This window comes from Apteryx rowi, unplaced genomic scaffold, assembly GCF_003343035.1.
Source record: "Apteryx rowi isolate R43461 unplaced genomic scaffold, aptRow1 scaffold_232, whole genome shotgun sequence".
Taxonomy (NCBI): Eukaryota; Metazoa; Chordata; class Aves; order Apterygiformes; family Apterygidae; genus Apteryx; species Apteryx rowi.
In genome coordinates, this window is record NW_020448664.1 from 593,708 (window position 1) to 619,178 (window position 25,471).

General features: G+C 40.8%; 1 protein-coding gene across 15 annotated transcripts in view; it reads right to left on the minus strand.

Moving 5' to 3' along the window:
- The window catches only part of LOC112966099 (transmembrane protein 263-like), a 209,263-nt gene that overhangs the window by 71,839 nt on the left and 111,953 nt on the right, over positions 1-25,471 (minus strand). For 3 of the 15 annotated variants that reach the window (XM_026065828.1, XM_026065830.1, XM_026065832.1), the window contains one exon: positions 8,895-8,984. The exons of 11 other annotated variants lie outside the window; for them this stretch is intronic. In XM_026065828.1, the coding sequence (XP_025921613.1) occupies positions 8,895-8,984 (90 nt within the window). Of the gene's footprint in view, positions 1-8,490; positions 8,651-8,894; positions 8,985-25,471 lie in introns of those variants that run through there. One more of the 15 variants, XM_026065833.1, reaches the window with a different exon arrangement.

Below are 25,471 nucleotides of genomic sequence, written 5' to 3' on the forward strand. Positions count from 1 at the left end.
AATCCTCATGTGACAGTCCAGAATGGAGCCCTACAAGTCACTCAGGCCCTTTTGACTCTACTGGACACAGCACATGAACAAATGGCGGAAAAGCCTAATTCATCTTTGCAACTAATCTTGTCAGATCTTATGCAGGCACTTGCTTGTTCAGCGCTGAGTATTTGTCAGCAGCAGACAGAGAGAGGAAATACATCCCTCAGCTTGAGATTGTGGCAATCTTCTGTATATAAGCATGAGTAAGATGTAGCATAACGGTCCTTTCATTTTGTCTCATGCTTTTCCATGATGCTTTTAGAAACCAAAGTAGGACATTTGTGCATTCCACAATTATAATTTTATTGACAGAAGAAGATATAATAGTTATGTCTAATGTATCCCTAAGGGTTGATAATTGGATGTAGATTGTATTCTGGGATGGGAGATCTGACTTAAATGCATCTAAATCTCCAAAATAGACTGGGATGTGATGGGCCGGAAGGTAGAGTCAGGAGAATGATGCGAGAATGATGCATCAGGTATGAATATAAAATGCACTTTCATTTCATCATTCTCAGAAAAATGTAATGGTTCCATTCATCTGTTGTCCCACCACAATTGTCACTCAAAAGTATAGAGCAAACAAACAAGAAAAGAGGGAACAATGACAGCAAACAAAATGAGCAATTTTGGAGCCCCTTAATTGCTATCAGTAGACAAAGAATATTAGTTTATGAGCTCTTATTCAGAACCACCACCACTTCCTGAGCCTGGACTACGCACCAAAACACTATCCCTTTAGCTATGAAGCATCAAATTAGGCAACAACAGCAACCAAAAGTATCATGGGTCAGACATGCTGCTACTTTTTCCTGGTGAGTGGAAAGCTGCAGAGTGTGTACACCCACAAGGGCAAGAGAGACACTTCTACCACCTGCTGGTTTGATTCAGGGACTAATGCTAAAGGACTCTTGCATGAACATGCTGAACTTCTGGGAAACCAAGTACTTTGCTTTTTTTAATTGACTGTAGGATGAAGATACAGTTAAGATGGGCAACAGAGTGAAAGGAGCAACATGAGAAGTAAAAGGATAATAAAGTCTCACTGGGGATTCAAAGAGAGGAAACCACTACTCTCTCAGGTGTGCAAGAATGGTCCCATTCAATTTCTCAGTACTCTGAATGCTACTGTGCATAGAAGATAGTTAAGCTGGCCTTAAGCAGTTATTCTGTATACTAAAACCCGTGCAGGTGCACTAACACCAAGGTCTTTACAGGGAAAACCACCTATGCACTGTGCAGAACAAGCGTACGCACATCTGCCAGAATAATGAAGGAAAACCTACAGATCAACACATATCCAGACAGTAACCTGTGTTGTGGCTACAGGCGAGTGACAATGGTTTTTCCACCTTATGTCACTCCAGGATTTCATGCAGTTTCTTGTTTCCTCTCTGAATGAAACTGAGAAATTTTTCAGACTTTTTGTTCCAAGAAAAACTGAGCAAGAAAGCCCCCATCTAAGAATTGCCAGTAACTCAGTGGCCAGGACTCTCACCTAGAATGGGGAAAATTAAGTTAAATTCTTGGCCTTAATGAGGAAGAAGCTGAAGTCTGTCTCTCACACCTCAAGTGAGAGTACTGACCATTAAGGGGAGTGTTTCTCAGTTTTTTACTTGAAATTTCTTCCTGGAAACAGAGTATTCTTCTCATGAAAGTTTCCTTAATGCAAAACATTCACTTTTGACAAACTGGCATTTCCAAATAATTTAGTTTTCCCAAACTGTTTTCAGGTAGATTCAGGTGCAAGACCCTGGAAATGTCCTGCTGCAGGCCCCGTTTCACTAACTATCATTGCCACACTGCTTGGGAAGTTTTACCTACCAGACTGAGCAGTAGCTCACAGCAAGTACAAAAAAACCCAGATGTTAGGGCAAGTACAAAATTTTGATCTAGCAAATAGAACGGGAAGTTAATGTAGCTCTGTTCAACGGATCTAAGAGCAATGCATGTTTCTTCTGCTTCAGCAGAACATCCATCACCATGTTTGCCTCAACCCTCGCAATCCAATGTATTACAGTGCAGTTAAGAGAGGTGCTTGTGCTTTGCTGTCCAAAATGTTTGTATTTATAGCATTAATACTGACAGATTTAATGGTGATTCCTAGTACACAGATTTGTTTTTCTTTACAGTGTATTACTCAGTGCTTCTCAGCCTTTTGCAATTTACAGACCCCTAAAGGCATTTTCCAGAAAGGGTGCAGAACCTTATAAGCAAGTCCAAGTCCACAGAAAACTGTTTTTTCTTAGTTGGTCTTCACAGCCCCCCTGGAGTAATCCACGGGTCCCCAGGGGCCTGCATATTGCAGCTTGGAAGCTGTTGCTCTGCTGTAGCAAGGCAGTTCAAGGGGTGATTATGGAGAATGCAACACTAGTACGATGCTGGTGTAGGAAGCTATAAATCTCTCCCGAATTCTAGAAAACCTGCGACAGCACAGCAGAGAAGACAGCTCAAGCCAGAAATCTTTTTAAACATTGTAATGGTAGTTCTGGAAATAGGTATTAGTTACAAATGAATAAATATTAAAGAGTGTGGCAATTAGAGCATGTTCTGTTCTGCAGGTGGAAATTTCTTGGAGAAGTAACTTAACCAAATAGATAGGTTGCATCCTGTGAAAGCTTAAGCTAAAAAAGCTTCAGCTAAACAAAGAAGAATAGGAGCTGAGGTCTGAATGAAGCACCACTTCAGCTTTGGAGAAACTGAACAACATGCACACATAATAACAGCATTAGAAAGCTGCTGCCACCTATAGTTAACCATCAGCTTTATTCACACAGATTCCAGCTACAAACAACAGGGATGCAGCTGCCTAATTGGCTCATACAGTAAGTGAAGGTGAGCCAAAGCATTCTCCCAGTTAATATACACCCACTCCTTATTATCAAAGCAGCTTGTCAACATGCCCACAAAATAATGTCATATGAAAAGAGCAGAGGTTAATCTGTAAAAGGTGCACAACAACTGATTAAGACCCACAGTTGCTGTCTTTGCTAGCTAGTCCTTACAAAGCAGGTCCACAACTCCACTGAGAAGACTATGCTCAGGCTGCCTGCATGCTCTTGGGGGGAAGGTGCAATAAGATAGACTCTCCTGTCTCAAAATCACTGTAATTAACTCTGGCCAAGGAAAAAGCAACTCTAAGGCTCCTCAGGCATTCAAGAGCAACAAGAACATATCAGGACAAGGAAAGAGTAGAAGCAGGCAGCACACAGAGTGAGCCTAGAGTCTCAGCTGGGAGTCTCAATCAATGCCTTTGAAGGCAAAATAATAAAAAAGAAAAGCCACCAAAAAGCCCAGCCACTTTAATTTGCTCTTAAGGGTTGGAACTGTCATAAAAAGGAAATCTAGGTGAAGTACAAAAATGATCAAACTTCAAAACACTGTATTGAGAGGGAAAAAATGTGTCTGAAGGAAGCTGGGAGGAGAAACACATTTGCAAGAGAACAGATTAGGCAAGAAGTGCTGACTCTACATCCAAGCAGCTTCCGGCAGAATTTCTACCCAGTCCAAACTCCTTTGGCATTTGATTGTTAGACATGGAAAAAGCAAGGGCAATTCTCCAACAATCAGGCATAAAGTAAGAGATTTTTTTAAAAGAAGAAAAGATCAAGAAGAGGGAAAGCAAGAAAAGTCCAGGAGAGCCCTATGCTGTTAAGATATCAGTTACTTGCTCGCCCTTCCTCTTTGATCTTCTCTCATTAAACTTCCCCAGACTATTTGCTGCACTGAACCAGCTACCCAGCCCATCAGCCGCAGTCAAGAGCAGAAGGGTGCGGAGCTAGGTTTGCAGAAGAACAAACAAGGAAGGCTGCCCAAAATGATCAGCCACACCACGATGATGCTCCTCAGTGCCTCCCAACTAAACCCAATGATTTCCAGCGCCAATGGAAAAAAGATCTAATAATTTTTCACATGCATGACTTGCCTGTCCAATTGTTACTGCTCATTCAAGCTTTCTCTTTCACACACTACTACATATTTCACCTGTCAGAATGGGGGAGGAATCTGATCAGCTTCTAGATGCAGTTTAAGTAATGAGGGCATGGTAGACTGAATTTCTGGGCAGTGAAAGGCCACCTTGGGTACTGTGACAAGGCATTCACTATCCTATAGTGTAGACTAAGGAGGAACATGGTTCTTTTGGTGCTTCAATATGCATGCAGTGCCCATTAACATTAATGCCAGTTGCATACGGGCACTGAGAGTCCGCCAAACAACAACTGATAAACAGCAGCTTTTCATACATGAGCACGAGAGGTGCACAACACAGTCAGCCATCTATTGCAAGCATCTGAAAACTATTTAAGCACTGAGTCAAATCTAGGAGCTTTCTGTAACAAAATGACATAGAGAACATTCACTAAGGAAACTACAGAATACAGTACATACTCTATAGCTTTGGAGCAGGTTGCTACATGGAGGGGAGAATTCCAAAAACACAACAATTATACATGATGATATATATAAATAAAAACAAATCTATGGCAATCAAATGAGGCTTACCCAGTTTTCATACAACTAATAAAAATGCTCCATTTTCTCCTCCAAGCACAGAATACTCAATGTTTTGGTCTATACATTAGGTATAAATTCAGAATACAGCTTCAACCATTGCCAAAAAGCCAACAAAACACAGAACAAAGATTATGGAATGCATCCCCCTCTTTGACCTGCCATTGATACACACACATTATAAAAAAAAAAGATGAATTTTCCACTCTGAGGTGAAGGGAAAGTTTTAAAATATTGTATTTCCAAGAGCAGCCTTTCACAGGAAACGTCCAACTTAAAACCTCTAGCGGAAGGCTTGAGCATCCATAGCACAACCTGTCATCAGTGGAAGCTTGTGGGGCCCATCAGCCAGACCATCAAGGTCAAAGTCCACCATCTGGGACCCAAAAGCAGAAGCAACCAAAATAACATTTTGTCCATTTTGGTCCTTGCACGAACCTAGCGTATGTTGAATTATTATGTGTGCAAATTCTCCCTCCCACTCCAGGGCTGGGAGAGAATGTTACCAGTTGAAGTACAGGAGCAAAACTGCAGCGGTTCTGTGCTGTAAAAAAGACATTACCACCACCCTCTGCAGTTTTATGCTGCACAGACTATTTCCTTAAATATTAATAATAATAATAATAATAATATGGGGCTGTGTATGCTTAGTGAAAAAAACACATTCTACAAGACTTCAGAGAGCTAGTTAAATATTTACTAAATAAGAATATTTAGTATTTAATAAGACACTAAAAATTAATAGAAATAAAAAATAATAGCCATTTTTCTGATGCTTCCAAACATTATTCCAGTCAAATGATGTCCTTCTATTTCAGATAGAAGAAATGCAGCTCAGTATTTGAACATCCAGGATGTTCAAAATTGTTACAAGGCATGTGCTGTTGTATTTTCAGCATTTCATCATTATTTTAACAGTGGTTAAAGTTAATTGAAACAAGTTCTTAATAAATAATAATAGATTTACCTTCCCACCCGCAGGGGCTGTTTGGAGGATTAGTTGATATTTGCTCACAGCTTTCAAGTCGGGAAATGCTGTATGAACACAATTATAATATTCCTACAGAAATATTCCTTAGCAGCTTACTCTTGTCTGTAATTAGATGCAGTGACGAGATTATACTTTATATTACACTGCCATTTTCCTTTATCAACATACAGCAAGTGGCTCCAGAGGGCACCTATGCCTCTTTAATGACTTTGCTGCTTTTCTGCTAATGACCATCCTATCCAAAGGAGAGGAAGTAACCTGCAGGAATACACACAGTGAAAGGCATGATGCCTCCCTTCTTCCACTGACTGGGCATTGAGAAATTAGCTAATTATAATGATTTAATAAGGAAACAGATACTTAATGTAGCTTGGTTGCTTTATGCATGAATAGCCCCACAGGAAACCACCCATCCTAGTTCACTCCACAAGTATGCACAAGTGGACTTCATTGCAGACCGCAGAGCAACCTGCCCTTTTATTTCTCACATCCTTGAAGTGACAGGCTGTGTCTCAAAAGTCCTTGCTGTGTATTTTCTCTGTACAGTTCTCCCTCAAATGGAATTAGGAGGGTTATTTCTGATGGAGACTGGCAATTGCCTATCAGGACTACAATAATGGAAGGAAACAAACAGAAAAAAGACACTCAGACTAGCCCTCATAGTGTATTGCAGGATACGGTGTCAGAAATCATATTCACACTGCCTGTCCTATATACTTTACTGAAACAATTTTAGCAGGAGAGGAAAGGTTCATGAGAAAGACACCAGCAGCAAAATTACATGAGGTTTGTGCTTTTGAGAACATGGGTTCAGTGTTGATTGCTCATGCAGGAGGAAATCAGTATAGCTGGCCTTGTATTAGCTGCTAGGGGCCATATGCTTCCATCTGCAAAATCACTGCCCATGGATATAGCACAGTGCAGAATCTCTTGCTGCAGAGAGGCCAAAGAGACTTTGAAATGGCAGCCCATTGCTACCCTGTAAGCAGATGAAGAGTCCTTACATAGCCCACGTTGGTCAGCGTCCAGCCACAGCTGGCCATAGTGGCATTAACTGACACACACAAAATATATTCAGGGGAAGATAAAAAGGACATACCTCTCCTTTGCTTCCCCTCTCCCTCTGAAATACATGCGCTCCCTGTATCACAAGATAAGAAGGCCAATCTGGGATATGCAAAAATGAGAAAGAGCATTTAGCTTCATATTCTGTTGTATACAAATCCCTGAAGATCATGTGGGTGGGATTCAAATAAAACCTATCGGCTTGTGTCATCTTTAACAAAATCCAACTGCCAATGTTTTTAGCACACAGCAAAAACTAAAACATTTCTGAGGCAGCTCAAATAATGGCCTTGTCGGCTAAATGTGATAGATCTTCCATTTTGATTCTACACCTCTTCTCTCTCAGTCATACAAGGAAAGCAAGAGGGAGGCTGCAGTGTTTCCAGCATTTCCAGCCATTGATAAATAAGTAAAGACTGCTTCAATCCCTTTAAAACAAGGCAGAATGGAAGCAAAGGAAGAGTTACCAACCAGCTACAGAAGATTAAAAACAGCAACCATTTGATGCTACTGTGACAGATCCAAGAGAAGAACTGAACACAGCTCAAATAAAGTATTTATCTTTCTGGAAGACTTTCACCAATGCAGGGAGCCAAGACATCAACATCTGCAAATGTGCTGGTCCAGGGCAGATCTAGGTTTTAGCCAAAGCTATAGACTGGTCCATACTAGCCAAGCTTTTCTGGTTTTCAAGGCTACAGACTATCAGCAAAACCAGCGTTGCTAATTTCCAAGCTTCCTGCTAATTCTCAAATTAAGACAAGAAGCATGTTCAGCACTATCACTGTTCCAACAAATTCACAGTTTGAAACTTGTCGCTTTTGCAGACATATTTAGTCCTCCTGGCCAAACGGTGTGGTCACAATTTACGTGCACTCTCCCTAATGCAGAGCTCCACACAGGGTTTTTCTTAAATGACTTAAATCAGTGTCGGCCCATTACTGAAGCAGCCGTATAAGAGTCTGGAAGCTAATGGATTTAAAGGGCAGAGGTATTGATGGCTGTGAAGTGGGAACTATTTATCCTGTAAACACAGTAACAGCTAAGAGCTCATCTCATTACAATTTATTTGTTTTGAACACTAGTGTAGGGAAGGGTTGGCAGATGGAGATTCCTGTTATTGGAAGAGATGTGGGACAGAATTGCAGCAGGGGTCTGCTGTTGTGAGCTCAGTTGTTGGGGATGAGCAACGGCGGGGTATGCATGCTTTCCCCGTGCTAACCAACCAGAAGATCTTCCTTCAGTAACACACCCACATACATATGTCTCCATGTCTACTTTCCAATGACTTCTCCTAGGGGCAGCTGAGCCTGTGCTGTCTAGCCTTTTCTACATATTGTTACATACTCTGATATACAGCTGCCTCTGAGGTACTGTGTGAGCCAGGCTAGACTATGGGAATCCCATACCAGGCCAGTACAGACTGCCAACAAGCCTCTGTTCATTTGGGAAGCACCACGTAGAAACACATAGTATAAATCACAAGTTGCAACAGCAATTTTCAGTGTATTCTGCCAGGTGGAGATCTCAGAAAACGGGGACACACAAGTCACCCTCCTGCCCTGGCAGAACCTCAGTGAGCAACCTTGAGAAAAAATAAAAAGGTAGGAAAAATGGATTTTTCAGCCAATTAGTAGCACATACAATAAATATTGAACTGTTCTGTCTGGATAGGAGCCTGCGAGCATCTTAAAGCCTATAGCTTAGTGATTCCAAGTCTCCAAACCATTCAGTTCTGTATAACCTCTCAACTGAATTATCTGAGAAAAAATTGGGAGATAATCCCAACGATTTCCACATAAAACCCTTCTAGGCCCTGTGAGCATTAGATGACTGGAGTGAGAAAGAACAGGAGGGAGGGAGAGAAGACAGTAAATACTCTGCACTTTATTTTTCTTCAAGGAGTAGAGAATTTATAGTTGTTTTTAGTTTTTTTAAGACCTGTTTACTCTGCTTTGTTATCAACCCAACTAGGATGCAGACCTGTCTTCGGCCTGTACAGAAGGACATCCTCAGGCCAGAAGCAGACCTGCTGTTTCTCATTCCCTGCAAAGGACAATACAAGCCAGTATTATATATTAGATACTCTTTCAGCAATATCTCCAACCTTCAGCTACAATTCCATGCTTTTTGGCTGCAAAAACACTTTGTTTTGACATAGAACTGTTCAATAATTATGTAGTAACCAACATTTCACAAGTTTAGGCAAACAGCTCACTTCTCAGGAGGAAAGGGTCTCTAATTTTAATTGCCCTGCATGTGGCATCCAAATCTCATCTCCAAGGCCTACCTTGTCTGCAGGCCTTCGGTACCCCTGAAAGCAGTAGCTACTGCAAATCTCTCTCCAGTCACATGGTATGTATGCACTTCAGGTAGAAATCTAAAATTAGAGGCATATGCAGTTATACTCTGATCCTTGGGTCTGTTTAAAGCCCATCCAAACAGGGTTGTGGGAATGTCTCAAAACTGTCAACACTAGCTCTTATTTCATTACTAGCATACATAAAGTTGTACTAGAAGGAAATTTAAACAAAAATACAGCGGTGCTCTGAAGCTGCTATGAGAGAAACCAAGACTTTAATTCTCAGATGTTAAAAACAAAAACAAGCCCTTTCACTTCTCTGCTCTTGGCTGTTAACTTTCATTTGTTTAGATGCCAGCACACTGCACTTCATAAAAATTAACACTTTTTTTCTTTAAACACTTACAAGCTTGTTTTCCTTTTGCCTGTACCAGCTGTTTATCTCCTGACTTGATGATTCTCTTCGGAAATGTGAGCTGACATCTGGGTATGAGCGGATGCTGTAAATTGCCAGCATTTCTGTCTACTTATGCAAGCAAAGATTAGTTCCTCCAACTACAGTAGCATCTCTCCAAAGAATGCTAACATTATGATACATAACAACCCTCTCTGACTGCTCTCACTCCTTTCTTTTCATTCAAGTACCTTTTCCTTTCACTGAAGGCAAAGCAATACATTAAGGCACTAGGCAATAAAAAAAATGTCATTAAAAGAAAAAGCTTCCCAAAAAGTTCGTATTATCCCTCACAATAGTTACCAAGGACTGGTTAAGAATGAAGTACATGTCCTGGCATGGGTCAAAGGACATAAAATGAGGTGAATCCATGGGTTCCATCTAACTTGGTTTAAGCGTGGCAACTGAGAGAAACTGACATCTGGTTTGACCCTTTCCAGGAAGACGGAAAAGAGGAAAGAGGAAGGGAGCTGCCCTATGCACCAAAATATTTCACCATGACCCTGGCTTGTTCATCTGACCTGTCAGAAGCAGATTCCACAGTTATCTCCAGTCTGGATTTCCCTTTTTCCTCTATTTTAGTAATTTCTTTCACAGCTTTCAAGCTTTTGCCTATCTCACTCTTGTATAACATCAGGAGACATTTACAAATAATGCTTTATAACCATACTTCACGCACTTCCTCCCACAGAGCTCTACAAAGAGACTTTTCCTCATTATGCCCCCACCCTGGCCAATGCACCCTTCTCTTCCATCCTAAAAATACAGGAGAATCCATCATCCACCCAAAAGGCTGACGAATTCAGGCATTGGCAAGTGCCTGACACATGAAAAGCATCACAGAACCAAAGGCCTCAGGTTAAATCACTCCTCCTTAAACCAACTGGCTGTTAGTAGGATCTGAAATCAACAGATGCACCTGAGCTATACCACACCCCATTGACCCTATTTCAAGATTTAAAGGTTAAAGCCAACATCTCAAATTACACAAGGAACACAATGCATGCATGGGGTAGAAGTGTCACATACTCCCTTGAGAGAAATGAATCACAGACAAGGCACGGCACAGTCAAAATCAGTTTCACACGTAATCCTCGCAGGCAGAAAATCAGCACTGTATGGCCTTTGCCCCATGGCTCTTGGGTTTGGGAGATCTTTGGGGTAATATGGTGGTGCCTCAGATACTAAATACTAACTGTTTTTCAAAAACAGGTATTTTTTGCGTACTAAAAAATTGTTTTAAAAAAGTGCTTTAAAGCCTTCCACGCCCAAAGCAGGGAAAACACAGGCATTCTCTGCATTTGGAAAAGCTCTCTGTCCTCTGAATAAGAGCTCATAAATAATTATTCTGATAAAAACATGATAAGCAGAAGAAAAGGACAAAGCACCACAAAATGAACTGGACTGTTGTGGTTTCTATGGAAGATATTATTTATCTTGGGGACAGGGGGGAGGTGAGAGAGGAAAGGAAGCTGGGTTTCTGCCTAGAGAAAGAGGATATTTGGTCAGACAAGATCAGCTCCACAGAAATGCTGACAAGACAGGGGGAAGAATACGTTGTTAGTGAGGGGAAAAAGGTTCATATATGAGTTATATATATATGTATATATGAACAATCCCTTAACCTCAGCTTAAAGACAGCCTACCGTTGTGGTGTTAACCTTTGAGAGGAAGCTACTTGGTGGAACTAGGCCTTCTACCCACAGTGAGCATTTGCTGCTGTTTTGATAGCTGTAGAGTGACAGTAGCTCTCACTGATCCCTCCTCTACAGAAAGGACTACTCCAAACACCCAAAGCCTACAGACAGGGCCGTCACAGTCCAGAGTCCCCTTGCAGACTTGTTCTTCACTTTAGGAGATAAGCTGAGTTCTATACAGCATATGTGGAAACACTATGGAAAACAAAAAGCATGACCACCTATGATTAAATGAATGCGGGTTACTTTACAACGTAACACAGGAAAGTAGGTTTGAGGAGAGGAAAAGAAAAGCAAGAGGCACCCTCTGCTATTAAATTACAGAAACACTGCTGCTGATTGTGCTGAGACTCCCACATGAACAGACTCACTTGCTTGCTCACGTATCCCCTCCTGCTTCACACTGTTCCCCCACTCACTCTTCCAAAACAGTCTCCCTTACTCATTTAGCTATTTAAACCATAAGGGAAAAGTTTTCTAAAATAAAATATTTCTGATGTTATTCTGAGATCTTAAGCTCTTGCTTTCCAGTCCAACTCACTGCTCTACCTGAAGAAGAGAATATTCAAATATGCTCAGAAGTTGAGGCATACTTATTTGCACGATGTGCTGTTTGCGGAAGGACTAATTCATTTGTAATTCCCAAAGTCCAGGAGACAGTAATCTGAAGAGACCTCAGAGACACAAGCTCTTCATGGAGACTCTCTCACATATTATGCTTCACCCTTGCAAGCTTCCTGGTTGTATTGAAACTGTTCCATTTTGTTTTTATAAGATGTCATGGGAGATGAGAATGGCTCCAAGTAGAGTATCAAGACAGGAGACAGCAGAAATGTTTCCAGGAATCCACATGGAGCAAGAAGGATCAAGAATTTTAGTGCATTCCACTACTTATTTTGTGCTCCTCACACCTTGCTTCTAGTTACACTTTCTGACAGCAATGCCTTCCAGCAGAAGTAGTGTGACATAGAGTTTGATGCAAAAGACAAACCCAGGATTTGCTAATACATTGAACCACTCAGAGAAGTGAGGAGCAGAAATCTTATTTGAGCACAGGAAGCTTAAGTCATTTTGGCTCTCTCCTCACAGGAGATACAGCAAAGTGAAGGATGCTGAAGGAGACTGGGTAAAAAATAAAAAGATTTCAGTGAAACAAACAGCAATGCCATGGACAATAACCTGACCCATCTGATTATTACAAATGGAAGAAAGATGGTAGATCATGCCTGCTTTAATTATATCCTTCCAATAATCTTCCCAACCATAATAAAGTTGTTAAAAAAAAGAGCAGGAGTCCACATAAAACTGTGAAAAACAATCTACCAACTAATTGCCAAATAGACATGACATGCATCTGCCCAGAAGAAAACAAATACATCCAAAATAGGTATTACCCCTCTGCTATCATCTTTTTGACAGGAAGAATCAGATCGAATCTCTGAGTAAAATTAAATATGGTAACTGTTAAATCATTGGTCATTCTAGGATTCATTAAATGACAATCTTTGGCTGCTCCCAGAGGTGTAGAATATTGTACCATTACAGAAGTTACTCATATGAGAGACAAAGTCTCCCAAAGGAGACTGCACAGTAGAAGATGGGCAGCTGAGTTTACCTTCTCTTTACTTTTCAGCCTTTCATATGATATGCGGTACTTGCCATTTTCAGGCAACACACGAAAATGAGGAAAAAAAATCTGAGGTCTGAATATGTTTTTTGCTAAATATGCAAGATGTGACTTTCAGTAGTTTTATACTAGGAAGGTGCCGCTTCTGTGTCTGCACAGCACCTACCACAACAGGATATCAATCCCGATTATGCCTTAGACCCAACTATTCGCTGACAAACCTGGGCAAAAACCAGAACACTACCAAAAGGCAGGTCCAGGCATGTGAAGAGCCCATTTATCCTTAGGAGCTTTGCAGGACACCACCCTGCACAACACAAGTTGCACTTGCCCCAATGCACTGGTGAACCTTGGGGTTCCTGGAGCTCGGGGGCTGTATTCTCTCTGTGGGATGCAGCTGCTGCTTGGCAAGTAAAGAAGCTTCTACAGCATCTCAAGTCTGCAGACAGATTGCCTGCAGGTGGCTTCTGCCGCTATCGGCTCTACAACAAACTCACGTGGAACTGTGCTTAGGACCTCTATTGTCTTCCAGTGCCTCTGCCAGTAAGGTGACTACCAAATACCTGAAACTAGCTCCTCTGCAGAAAAAAAGAGATGCTCCTTGCAGGAGCATGCAAAGCACTTGGCATGTCACAGTACTAAAATTAAAAAGTATAAACGTCACTGCATCCTGTCTAGTGAGTATTTGGGTTTGGAAGAAACGAAGAAGTTCTCCATTACTAATAAGAAAAATAATTAAAACCCTTGACAAGGCCTGACAGCTCACCAACACAGGGCAAAGCACTGCAGAAACAACTGTCCCCATGGGAACTGCCAACTGCAGAGCACAAGAAAATAAGAACTGTTTGAATTAACAGAGAACATTTGCTCTAAATAAAAGCTATTTTGAGGAATTAAAGCAAACAAATGTCAGCTCCATGCAGTGGCGTGTTGGGATGTGATGTGCTGTAATGTGTTGTGACACTTCATAAATTAAAGCTTTTTCTTCTACCCTGAGGGGAGAGAATTCAAGTGCAGTCAAATGCATGAACTTGGAAGTTCTGCAGGTTTGACACTTACCAGTTTGTGACTCTGCTGATCCCAGAAGTTCAGACAACTTTGTACCTGCCCTGTGGACTGCTCTGTCCTCCCAAGAGGAGACTGACACATAAGGAGCTTGGAGCTCACATGCTTACAGGCACTGCCGCCACCTCACCTCAGCTGTCAAACTCCAAACAACACTCATCAGTCCACAAGGTGAAACCAACTGATGTCATAGCCCAAACCCTCAGTCTGAGGTGACAATTCTTTTGCATCCTATCTATCTGACCACACAGATAGTATTAATTTTAGCCGTTTATTATGTATGAAGGCACCAGCCTTACTACACTAACTGTGGTACGAAAGGCCAGGAAATACCCACTTGAAGCATCATCCCAGTTTAGCTGGCATGATTCAAAGATGAAATAAAACTGTAGGCTCAAATAAGTGCCACTGGCCAATTCTATGGCACTGGAAGCTTAACTGCACAATGGTAACCCTACTTCTAAGCTAAAATGGATCAAAACAGAGCTATAAAGCTCTGTGAGGAAAGAATGCAATTCTGCTTATGCAATGCCTAATGCAGAAAAACACCCATCCACGCCACATTTCTTGGTCACACACCACTCTTCTCAAAGAGCTTCAGAAACAAGAGAGGAGAGATAGAAACAAAAGAACAAGAGAAAAAGAGGTGAGAAAGAATACAGTCTAGATGACCTTGCTTGTTAAAAAACACACACACAAACAGTATCGTTTTCTTCAGAGCATTTTACAATTATCATTTGGAAGGTGCCAGTAATGAGCTCAGAGCTGTGCAAGCTACACAGATACCAAGGAAGTTCATTATTTAGAAGGCAAATCCAAAACAGTGAGAGACACTATGGAGCAAAGGAACAACTTTAGCTCTTCTGTCCTTTCCTACTTTCTGTATATAAAATCCTGAGGAAAAAGTCTTTAAAAGTAATTTGATTTAGCTCAGAACTGGAAAATAAGAGAGCATTCGTGACTGGGGGCTGCAAGAGAGGAGGTATAGACAATAGTAAGATACGGTAAAGCTGAGAAAGACATAGTTGCAAATTAATTTTTAAATATCTTAGAGATGTAGACACCATTTCACAGTTACATAAACCAAGGGATGGCTTCAGCTGCAGCATATAGATATTACAGTACACAACTAAATCTCATATTAATGTACTGAATATTTAAGGATAAGTGTAATGTCTCCAAGCCAGTTCCAAGCGTGTGGTTATATCCTCACAGTGCAGCCACAGCAAACAACATCTGTGTGAAGAGAGCTAAGCCTTCCCTCTGTGCGATGCACACAGCAGGGGCACAACAGTCTGCCAAAAGCTGAGACCTGGTGGGAAAACACACTCAGAAGGCCGACTCTGCATTGCAGCATGGCCACAGCAGAGCTTCGCCAGCTGTGGGGAAGCAGACCACATTCTGGTGCAGACCTGAGTACAGGCAGGCAGCTTTAGAGACAGCACACTGCCTGCAGACCCTGAGGCCCTGGGATGAGACTTCAGCCCTTGCCACCTCCTGCTCCACTCTCACACTGCTGACAGCACTCACAATCACAGTGCAGCACTATGTGGGTGCCACAATCCTGTAGGAGAATGGGAACCTAAGCCTAATGGACAGGGCAACGACCTTTTATACTTCCATCTTCCCTTCATAAATCCCAGCCTGTTCAGTGCAATGCCATATGAAAATACCAGTGTAAGTCCTGGAAGGAGCACAGCCATGTCAGTGTGGTTGAGCTGACCAAATCAGGCCCTTGTATCACAAACACTATGCTTACTGCTTGCAGTTTTGAAGCAAACCCAACCACAGCTACCTCAGAAGCACCCAGACTGTAACGTGTGGATGTGCTCTCAGAAATATTAGCATATTGCTTTGAGTTTCATAGTTAAGTCATTGGGACAATTAGAAGAAGATTGCTTCCAAAAGCTACTTGAGCTCTTATTTATGCCAGTAAATGATTTTTCTAGTTTAGGACCCGGTATTGCTTCAAAAGAAGTCAATAGCAGAACTCTTGCAGCAGCAAGACTGTCCTTTTCAGTTAGAACTTTGCAATTATCCATGTAGAGAGGCTCATCCAAGAATGATAGCTGCTTAAACCTCAAGGCTTTGATCTATTGTCTAAACTCTCAAGTAATAAGGGACACTTCGCTCCCACTTGTAAGCTCAGACCACTACGCGGCTCAGACAGATGCACTCTCAGAGTTCTCAAGGGAACATTTCAAAGTTTTAATGGAGGTGGCAGCTGCTCTTTATAAGCTGAAGGCAACGGCACTTCATTTTTTAAATGGAGGCAGATTCTGATTTATAAATATGAAAATTGAATGTATGCAAAAGCACAACCCCGCTTCTCTTTGTGCATATGCAATTCAGATAGCTGAACTGATCAGTCACCAACTGAGTTGAAAGTCATTATGCTGAAGAAAAGACCTTGCTTGCCTAACCTCAATCTAGAATGAATCTAAACCTCTACTTTCCAACCTCTGAATATGAATAGGGACAGAATGAATACGCTGACAGGTCTTTTATTACAGCTAGAGGGTGTAGCAATAATTAAAAACCAAATCTTGTATGTATGCAGCTATGACACTTTCCTGAAGAAATACTCTGACTTTGTCTTTTTGCAAGATTAGGTTGTCAAAATGTTGTGGTTTTTTTTTAAAGTCTGTGAGAGAAATCCCAACACATGGGATTTCCAAGTAAAGGAAGCTTTAAAAAGCTGCAAAAGGGATGAAAGACTAGTGACATCCTTCAACTTTCCCTGTATTAGTCTGCACAAATACCTATGTGCAAAACACAATAGCACAATGTTACGGTTGAGATGTAATACATAGAGAATGGGAAATTCAAATTCACAGGTTTTTTCAGCAACAACTCACTACTTCCACAGAACCAGAATCCATATTTACTGGAGAAATCATCCAGTAATAACCTTAGCACAAGCGTTCTGGCCATGCTGCTGTAGGAGCCATAACACCCATAGGTCTGGTTCTTCAATTAGCAGGTGAAACATACCCTCCACCTACTTGTTTTTAACTAATTTCTCAGTTGATCTTTTCAAGCTCAGCAAAGAGTACATTTCTCACTGAGCACCACAGGTAGCACAAGCAGAAATGTGAAGTCAAAGGGATATGAATTATTAAAAAGTCTGAACAATTGAGGTTGATGGGGAAAAACAGTGGCAAGAAAAGCTCTTTGATAACTAAAGAATGGCAACATGGATATTTTAAAACATTCAGAAAGGTCTTTTCTGGGCTGAAACAAATGGTGAAATAGAAAAGCCTACACAGTAAGAGGTCTAGCAGACTTTAGATCTGGAGTAAATCCCAAGGAGACATGGAGAACATAAAGGATCTTCACACTGAGATGGGGCTCATCTCCTCCTGCATCCAGAGAGAGAGGTTTTTCCTCACAAACTCTGCAGGTTTGTTCTTTTCTGGTCACAAATCTGGAGGGAGGAGTGCAAAAATAAAGCTAAGTTATGGACTACTATTTCAAGTCTAACTGTGAATGCTGAGCATGATCTCTACAGACTCTCGTCTCAGATAACGCTTCAGACAAAGTCAGCTCTGTTTCCAAGGTCCCTGTTAGGCAAACCTTACTAGAAAAAGTACTGATTTAAAATGAAGTCAGCACAGTCATACTCGTGAGCTTTCTTCACGTATGTCACTCCAGAAGACTTCACAGCTTTGCCTGTAAACTGGTTTCAACATATTTCTACCTGATGATGACTTTTTTGTGTAATAGCTTTATCATCAATTTAGAAATCAAAGTTGTTCCCTGACATAGTCTTAGGGATCTGGGTGCTACTCATTGGGCCTTACCAGACTGGCTGCCTGTGTTCTAACACGCTGCTTTTCTTTCAGAGAGCCCATTACATCTAAGAAAGGCAGGCCATTTTGCTCTGGCCTAATAGATCACAAAGCAAAAGATATGCCACGCTGACACAGATCACATCTCCTATATCTCACTTTCAAATCACAACATTATATCTGCCCCTGGCTGCATTAACTTTTAAAATAATCACTGTTTGTCCCATGTTAACGTCCGTCTCCCCCTTTTGTCAGACTCCTGAGGGTTTCCAGACAGCTGCTTAATGCTCTCTTTCTCCAGGGATTTATATTTTCCCATATGTTACTGAGCTGCAAGTTGAACCGTTGTGTAGTATCTCACATGCCTCCAGAAGAAAGAAACGTGATCGCAGCTTGTACTATTTGCTCTCATTCTTTTGGATATCTAAGAGTTTTTCCTCATTTTCAGAATACCTTTTCTTACATTCGTCCTGCTCACTATCCTTAGGTAGTTGAAGCAGTCTACAAATACTGTTGCCCAAGTCAACAGGGAAGGGAAGACAACCTGTATTAGGTCAAGCAAATTGCAGCAATGGGCAGCCCAGCTGGGCTCCTCATCACGGAAGAGTGGTTGTGCGCTGCAGACAGCTTTACCCAGGATTGCAGAGCGCCCCTGCTAGGCTCCTATCAAGGCACAGAGGACAAAAAAGTGTCTGTAATAAGCTCCATTTTCCTGAATTGTTGAGGAGGAGGAGACAGAAAATCATTCCTGTAACACTTCTGGAAAACTTGAAGAGGTTATTGCTATGGAAACCGTTCCAGCAAAGCGGGTGGGGAAAAGAGGAGCGGTAGAGAGAAGCATGGCACACCGAACCGGAATTTTTAGCACCTTGAATGAAATCTGCGCACCTCAGGCAAAACAATCTAGTCTGAATAACATCAACAATTTACCCTTGGTTTTACATAAATAAAACCACAGGTAAGGGACAATGAAGTGAAAACCTGAGACTGCTCTAGAGAGACCCAGAAACAGAAACATATTAAAATAAAATAAAATACACCAAATCAAACCTCATACATGGCAGTAAGGAAAATCTGGTAGAGAACAGAACTAGGTGTCATTTCCTCCAGCTCAACTAATGCTAACTTTACAGTGGAGCTTGTCTAAAATAAGCAGGAAGGCAATAGGTAAACATTTGACTTTCTTTTTAGTGATCTTTGAGGGCAAAATACAGTGGGCTGGAGGAAGCCTTTAGCAGAAGAATGAAACAGAAGGGCTCTGATTGTACCAATGGCTGCCCCACAAAAACTAAGAAACCTGCTAAAATGGGGACTTAAAAAAGGAATAGGTCTATACAGAGAGAAAAATTTGCCAAAAAATAAGGTGACAGACAAAAAGCTCTTTGAATGAGACTTTGTGCTACTAATGAACTGTGAACCCACATCAACTATTTTCTGTCAGTTTTAATAGTAGACGTGAATTCTGTTCCTTTCGGCGTGTATGTGTGTGTGTATACTTACATATTTTTCTCAATACAAAGAGAGAGGGTGGTCCCAAGTGTAAAGCATTTTGGCAAATGTCCAATCAGCATCAGTAGGATTTTGTTATGTGTTTAAGAATTCTGCTAAATTAGGGTTTGTGCCTGTACAAACACATCCCCAGCAGCCTGGAGGTTCCAGGTGAAAAGATGGAGTCTATTTTAGTGCAACTACGTCATTTTGGTGGAATAAGGAGTTTTGAGCTGGACACTTTTCTAGTGGAGGATAGATTATCAAGTTTGGGGGGTGGGGGGCGGGTAAAGGGAAGTGATGAACTATGACACTAAAAAGCCTTTTGAGATCCTCTTATCTTTACAAAAATAAAAGCCTCTAGGATAGAACTGAACAACATACCTTTAAACTTAGTTTGTTTCCTTTTTGGCTGAATGAACATCTGTAATTCCCAAATTCCCATCACTATTCCCACCAGCTGATGAAAATGAAAGTGATCCAGCAGGGAAGGTCTGATCCCCACCAGCACAATGAAAATCTAACACCATTGTGCATGACCCAGCTCCACCACAGTAACAAATTGCCTTTATAAAACAATGCAGTGCACTTGTAAACTTAATAAATCCAAATAATTTCACAGACACAACTATAAGGCACAGCTGAGATGAATTTTTTGCTTTCCCTAGCCAGAGAAAACCTGCAAAGACAACAGTAAAGGTCTTCCGAGGAAGGCATAGATGGTGAAAACTATCCTGGGCTGGTAAGGGTTAACCTCAGCACTGGCAGCATATTTTCACTCAAGTGTCTAAGCTTCTGCTGGAGGGGAATTTTACAAATAAACTTGCAGGCTTTGCAGATCAATTTTCTACTTGGTTTTATCACTCTTTTCTTGCAAACAGCCCCATTGCTTCTCAGTCTCTTTTTCAGACGCATTTTAAAGTTTTGGTGCCATTTTTGAAACAACACAGGCTCCTCTCTTCTCCCTTTTCTCAGTACTTGAAACCACATATGGAGCTTTGGTGGCATTTGTATTTCCATCAAGAGTATTTAGGAATAAACAGCTATGAAAAACATTACCCTAGGGCTCCAGCACTGCAGAGCATGCAGTACAGACCTTCACTGTCTGAATACTCAGCAAGCATTTAAATGATAATATTACATTAGATTGGCGGCTGTAGCCATGTAAATAATTGTGCATTGTCCCTGCTCATTGATTTATTTTCATATGTGCACACATACACAGCTGAAAAACTGCTCAAAAAAAATTCAAAACCCAGACAGCAATAATCTAATAAACTCTAAAGTGAATCAATAGACTACTTAACAGCAGAGAGATAAACTGCACTTAATAAGAGTTAGAAGGGATGGAGAGAAGGCTCTGCAAGATTCAGTCAGCAATACCAGAAGCACAGACACTGAGGGTGAGAGAGGCAGGTGCCTTCAGGGGACACAGAGAGACCAGGTTGCATACGGAGCATAGCACTTCAAAAAATACCCTCCAATTTTCAAAATACTGGCTACGCAGCAATAGGATTCATACAATTTCTTCATAGACATAAAATGTGACAGAACCTGGTGGATACTTAGGATATGATGACCTTCAAAGGAGTACTCAGCAGTTGTTAAATGTAGTTTCTGGTTAATGCAGGGGCTCTAATACAGATCTGTGGCACTCACGCAAAAACTCTCTCTTACAACTGTGACCCAGAGGTTCCCACAGGAGAAAGCAGCAAATATTTTTATTCTGTAGTTGTTTCTAAGGACGTGTGACATTTACAGATACAGAAATTGAGGCACAAGAATTAAGTGAAGTGCCAAAGATTAAAAAGAATCAGTGGCAGAGCTGGAAATTTAATTAGTTCACTTGACTAGCAGTCCTGTGCCCCATTTACTAGCCGTGCTTCCCTCTTGCATTGTGTCTGACAACCTTTAAGACAAAAGAATTGACTTCAGGAGATTACAAGATTCTCAGGCACAATGTAGGCAGAATACTCAAAGAGAAAGTAATGTATGCCAGGACTATCTCTTCATTACATATCAAAAGGTGTTTTTGCTGTGTCAACAAAAAAAGCCCAAATGGAACAGATATGAGATCCAGCTAACTCCCTCCCTCTTTCTAGATCAAATCTGAAGTACCTTAAGCAAATATGGATAAGCCTGGAAGATCTCAAAAAGTTATCACTTTGGCATATAAGCAGCAAAAAAAATTTTTTTCTTAAAACTGGACATCTATGTCTATCTGGCATAAAAATAGCAGCATAATAATTAGGGAATTCTGATACATTATATTTATTTTTTATTATTAACCAAACTCCAGCAAGTCACTGCTAATTTTGATTCTTTGTTACGGCTAACTCTCTCTGATGGATTTTCCTGACATTGAGAGCCTGAGAGAAACTTTAAAATGTTTGGAGAATGACTGGGTGAATCCATCTCTGAAATTATTTCCTTCTAAGTCAGCAGAAGAGACAGATGAGACACCACTTTAACCACTCTGTTTCTGTCATGTAACAAAATGCTCCAGAACTAACACCTGGCACTCATGCTCTGATCTTCCTCTCCACTGCATGGCCAGTCTATAAAAATAATTACTTGAGAAAAACAGTTCATAGATCTTATCAAAAACCTGCTGTTTGATTCTCAGATTTTTGTGTTGGGCCCAGTGCCAGTCTCATTCCCACTCTCAGTCCTACATGTATTAAGTTTTTCCAGTTTGAACAAATCCAACCATACCACTTTGACAAGACACATTTTCAGGGCGACCATCCTTACCCAAGGCCTATTATCTAGTTAAATTACCAAGGCATTCTTGCCCAGCAGTGGAGGTATAAAAAACACATATAGAAGCTTTAAACAAGCCTTCTGCAAACTCCTGAACAGATATACCATAACATATTTAAAAAACAATCTTCCTGAACGCAAACCCCCTCAACATAGCTCATCCTTTTCTTTCAAACCTTGACAGAAGGAAGGAGAAAGAGGAGATGTCTTATTGCCTCTCATAACCTTCTGGAGATTTCCTGGGACTAAAAAGAAGGTATCATGGTGCCAAATATTGAAATGCTAGATCACCTCTCCTCAATAAAGGAGCTTTCCTAATTTCTAGTCAACCTTAATACAGCAAAGTAGAGATGTTAAAGTTAAATATGTTCCAATAGCTGGTGAAGGCCCTGTCTGGCTACACAGATACATTGCTTAATGCTGTATTACTGCTGAATCATGAAAGATTTTTAAGTTGCAGTCTTTACCTTTACCTTTCATCTCTTCCTTCCAAATAACGTTTTCTATTTTCTTATTTCCTTTCCAGTGATTATTCCAGTCAGTTCTTCAAGGAAACAGATGCATATCATCATCCTTGACACAATATGTGCAACTGGAACTGGAAGCACCTTGTAGCAACCTGGCAAAGAGCTGGCAAGGAGACTCCTACGCCAGGCAGCACAGTCCTCCTGAAGTCTCACACAAAGCTTTCTCCTCTATCTTCAAGTCACATTTCCTATTGGAATAGTATCTGTATAATGAATAGTCACACAGACATCCAACTTACCTTCACGGATTGGCCACTGACCATGCTGGCTTTTACTAGTGAATAAAAGAGTATTCTGTATAGGCTAGTTCAAAGCACAGAAGGAACAGACCAAGAGCTCATGGCTTCCCTCAGCACACCTACCACTCCTTCCAGGTGGAACTGAATGTTCACAACTGGTTTTATTTCTGCTACAGAAGATGATTTAATCAAAGGCAGGTTTTGAGGGAAGATATAATGTTGGGTTACAAAAGACAGGAGGGAGGGGAGGAAGGCAGACCACCAATCTGCTGATCCCACTGTTGCCAGTGTTGGGCTTTATTTTGCAGGAGTCTTCAGAGTGTTCCTTCTTTCAGTCCTTGTCATAAGCGTTGTGCATTGAAAGTGGTATCTTGGAGGCACAGCTAGTAGGTATAAAAGATGTGAAATAAAAGGCTAAGACATGTGACAACAAAATAAGAAAAAGAAAAGCCAAAGAGAAATGAGCTTTTAGCCTATTTTATTCAAGAGATCAGATTTATGGACCATAGTAGTTCCTCTGTTTTTATACTGATGAAAACCAATAGGAAGTAACTCCAATTTTCATGCAGAGGGGAAAAAAAAAAGAAGAAAAAAAGCGGCACTGATTTGCAACCATGCTTTTCCTAACTGTCTCAACAGGGAATCCAAAGACCCAGCTACTTTCTTTCTCACCGGAGCAGACCCGAAGCACATTGGCAGGAAGTGCAAGTGAAGATTCATCTGTTCTAGGGATGAACAGAGATTAAAATCTCCCAAACCAAAACTATCATACAGATCCTTTCCTTAACACAGTATTAAAACCAAGATGAACATCATCATTTTATTGCTGGGAAAGTCTATAGCTTCCCTTTCCCTAGCCTCCATTCTGTTCTCCTTTCCTTTGAGGAGGGCATATTTTGTGGGAAAACAGAACAGTGATTGTTATTAGATTTACATCCCTGCTGCTTTTCAATACAGTAGAACTTTGTAAATTAATGTCATGTAGAGTGAACTGAAACTGAAAATCAGGATTGCTTCAATGCAATTAGTTCTATTAGTGTCATTTGGCTATAGTCCCTTTGAAATACAGGATGTAGTATCCACTCTAAGGGAGTTAGTTGCACATGCTTCTGTTTTGAACAAGCAAAGGAGAAAGACTCCCCTACCTATTGTAGCATGAAATGACCAAGAAAATTACAAAAAAAGGAAACCAAGCCCAGATACACAGCTTTTGGGCATAGCAATAAGCTACATTTGAATGCAATGGTTCAATTTAAAAAGCAGCTCAGTTTTATGTAGGTAATTATAGCATCCAAGCGCTAACATAAACCCCACTGTACACTGTGAATCTCTTCTCTATCCCAATATACCCAGACAGCAGAAGAAACAAAAATCAGAGTCAGAAGCAACATTCTGTAGCATGTCAGTCAGCAAATTCACAGAAAGCAGATAAAACTACCCATCTAATATTAAGCCAGGTACGGGACTATACTGACATGTTACAAAGAAGGTTCCTTCAGTCTCATAATGACGACTGTACCAGTTGGACACAGAGTCCTTTTTTAAAAATTAGCACATAATCCTTCTGCAAGGAGCAGTCACAAACTATGTAAGAAGGTGCTAGTTAAGTCTCTCTAAGCCACAGAAAACTAAGCGACACACACACTTCATGACTCCAGTCAGCAAAAGCTAATAATAAGCATGCTTGAAAGAAAAACAAAGGAATCAGTAAGCAAAGAGGAGAGGCAAATGATGCCCAGATGATGGAAGAAATGCATATGAGATATTACACAGAAAAAAATTAGGGAAGAGGATTGAAAGTGACAGGCAAGTAATGATAACCTTCTAAAAGCACAGGGATGAGCTAATCACTTGCCACTGGAGCAACACTCACCCTCCCAAATTCAGCTAAAGCAGAGGAAGCAAAAGGAAAGATAAGGCAATAACATATTTCTGTTTCACCAGCTGCTAAGAATTTTAAAGGTACAGCCTAGAAGACAGAGAATTAATTGTACTCAAATTACTTTCGTTCTGTACATTGAAATTAAAGACTACCTCAACTACAGATGCTTTAAAAATTTCAGGTTCATTACATCCAGGTATTTTCTCCATGCAACTGTCTTCACTTCAAGTCATTCAATAAAATTAATTACATTTGTAATTCAATTAATCAAGAGATACATTTTGTTAAAGCAACCATATAGGAAAAACTTGGATCCAGACTCACTGCTCTCTAGCTGGTGTTATTTCCCTTGAGAATGGGAAAGATTTTCAAAACCATTCATAATGAAGAAAAATGGCAAGTCAGAACAGTCCTGGAGCCAGTTGGAGCAGCCTCTCAACAGATTTTCCTTGAGTTCCCCCTGGTAGCATCAAAATTTCAGTTCAGTTTATTTCCCTGTCTCAAGATAAGTTGACGGCATAAAGAGTTTATGTAAAGGGACTGGTGGTCACCTCTGGCTGCCATCTACTTCTGCTATACTCAATATTTTTGGTGGCTGTTTTCATGACTATATTGGCAGCTCACGCCAAATGAAGCTCAGCTGCCTTTCTAAGACTGCTCAGTCCAAAAGTACTGAACAAGCAAAATGCTGTACTGGTGGATGGCTTCAAAGTGCATCTAAATTTGCTACAGAAAAATGGCAGAGGACAACAAAATGGCACACTTATTTCCACTTAAAAATTTCATTTATGGGTCTTAAAGGTCACTGCCAGTCTATAAGAAGAAGCTGTTCTCTGGCTAGTGAGTCTAAGAAGAAGCAACGAATGACAGGGGAGAAGCATTTCCATATAGTGAGCAGTTGTATCAATTAGTTTACTTGATATGAAATGTAAGAACCATTCAAGGAGACTTTTTGTTTAATAAACATGCAAAGTACATTTTTTGGAAGGATTTATAGCTTCTTTCTGTTCACTAATCAGCCAATCAGCCTTT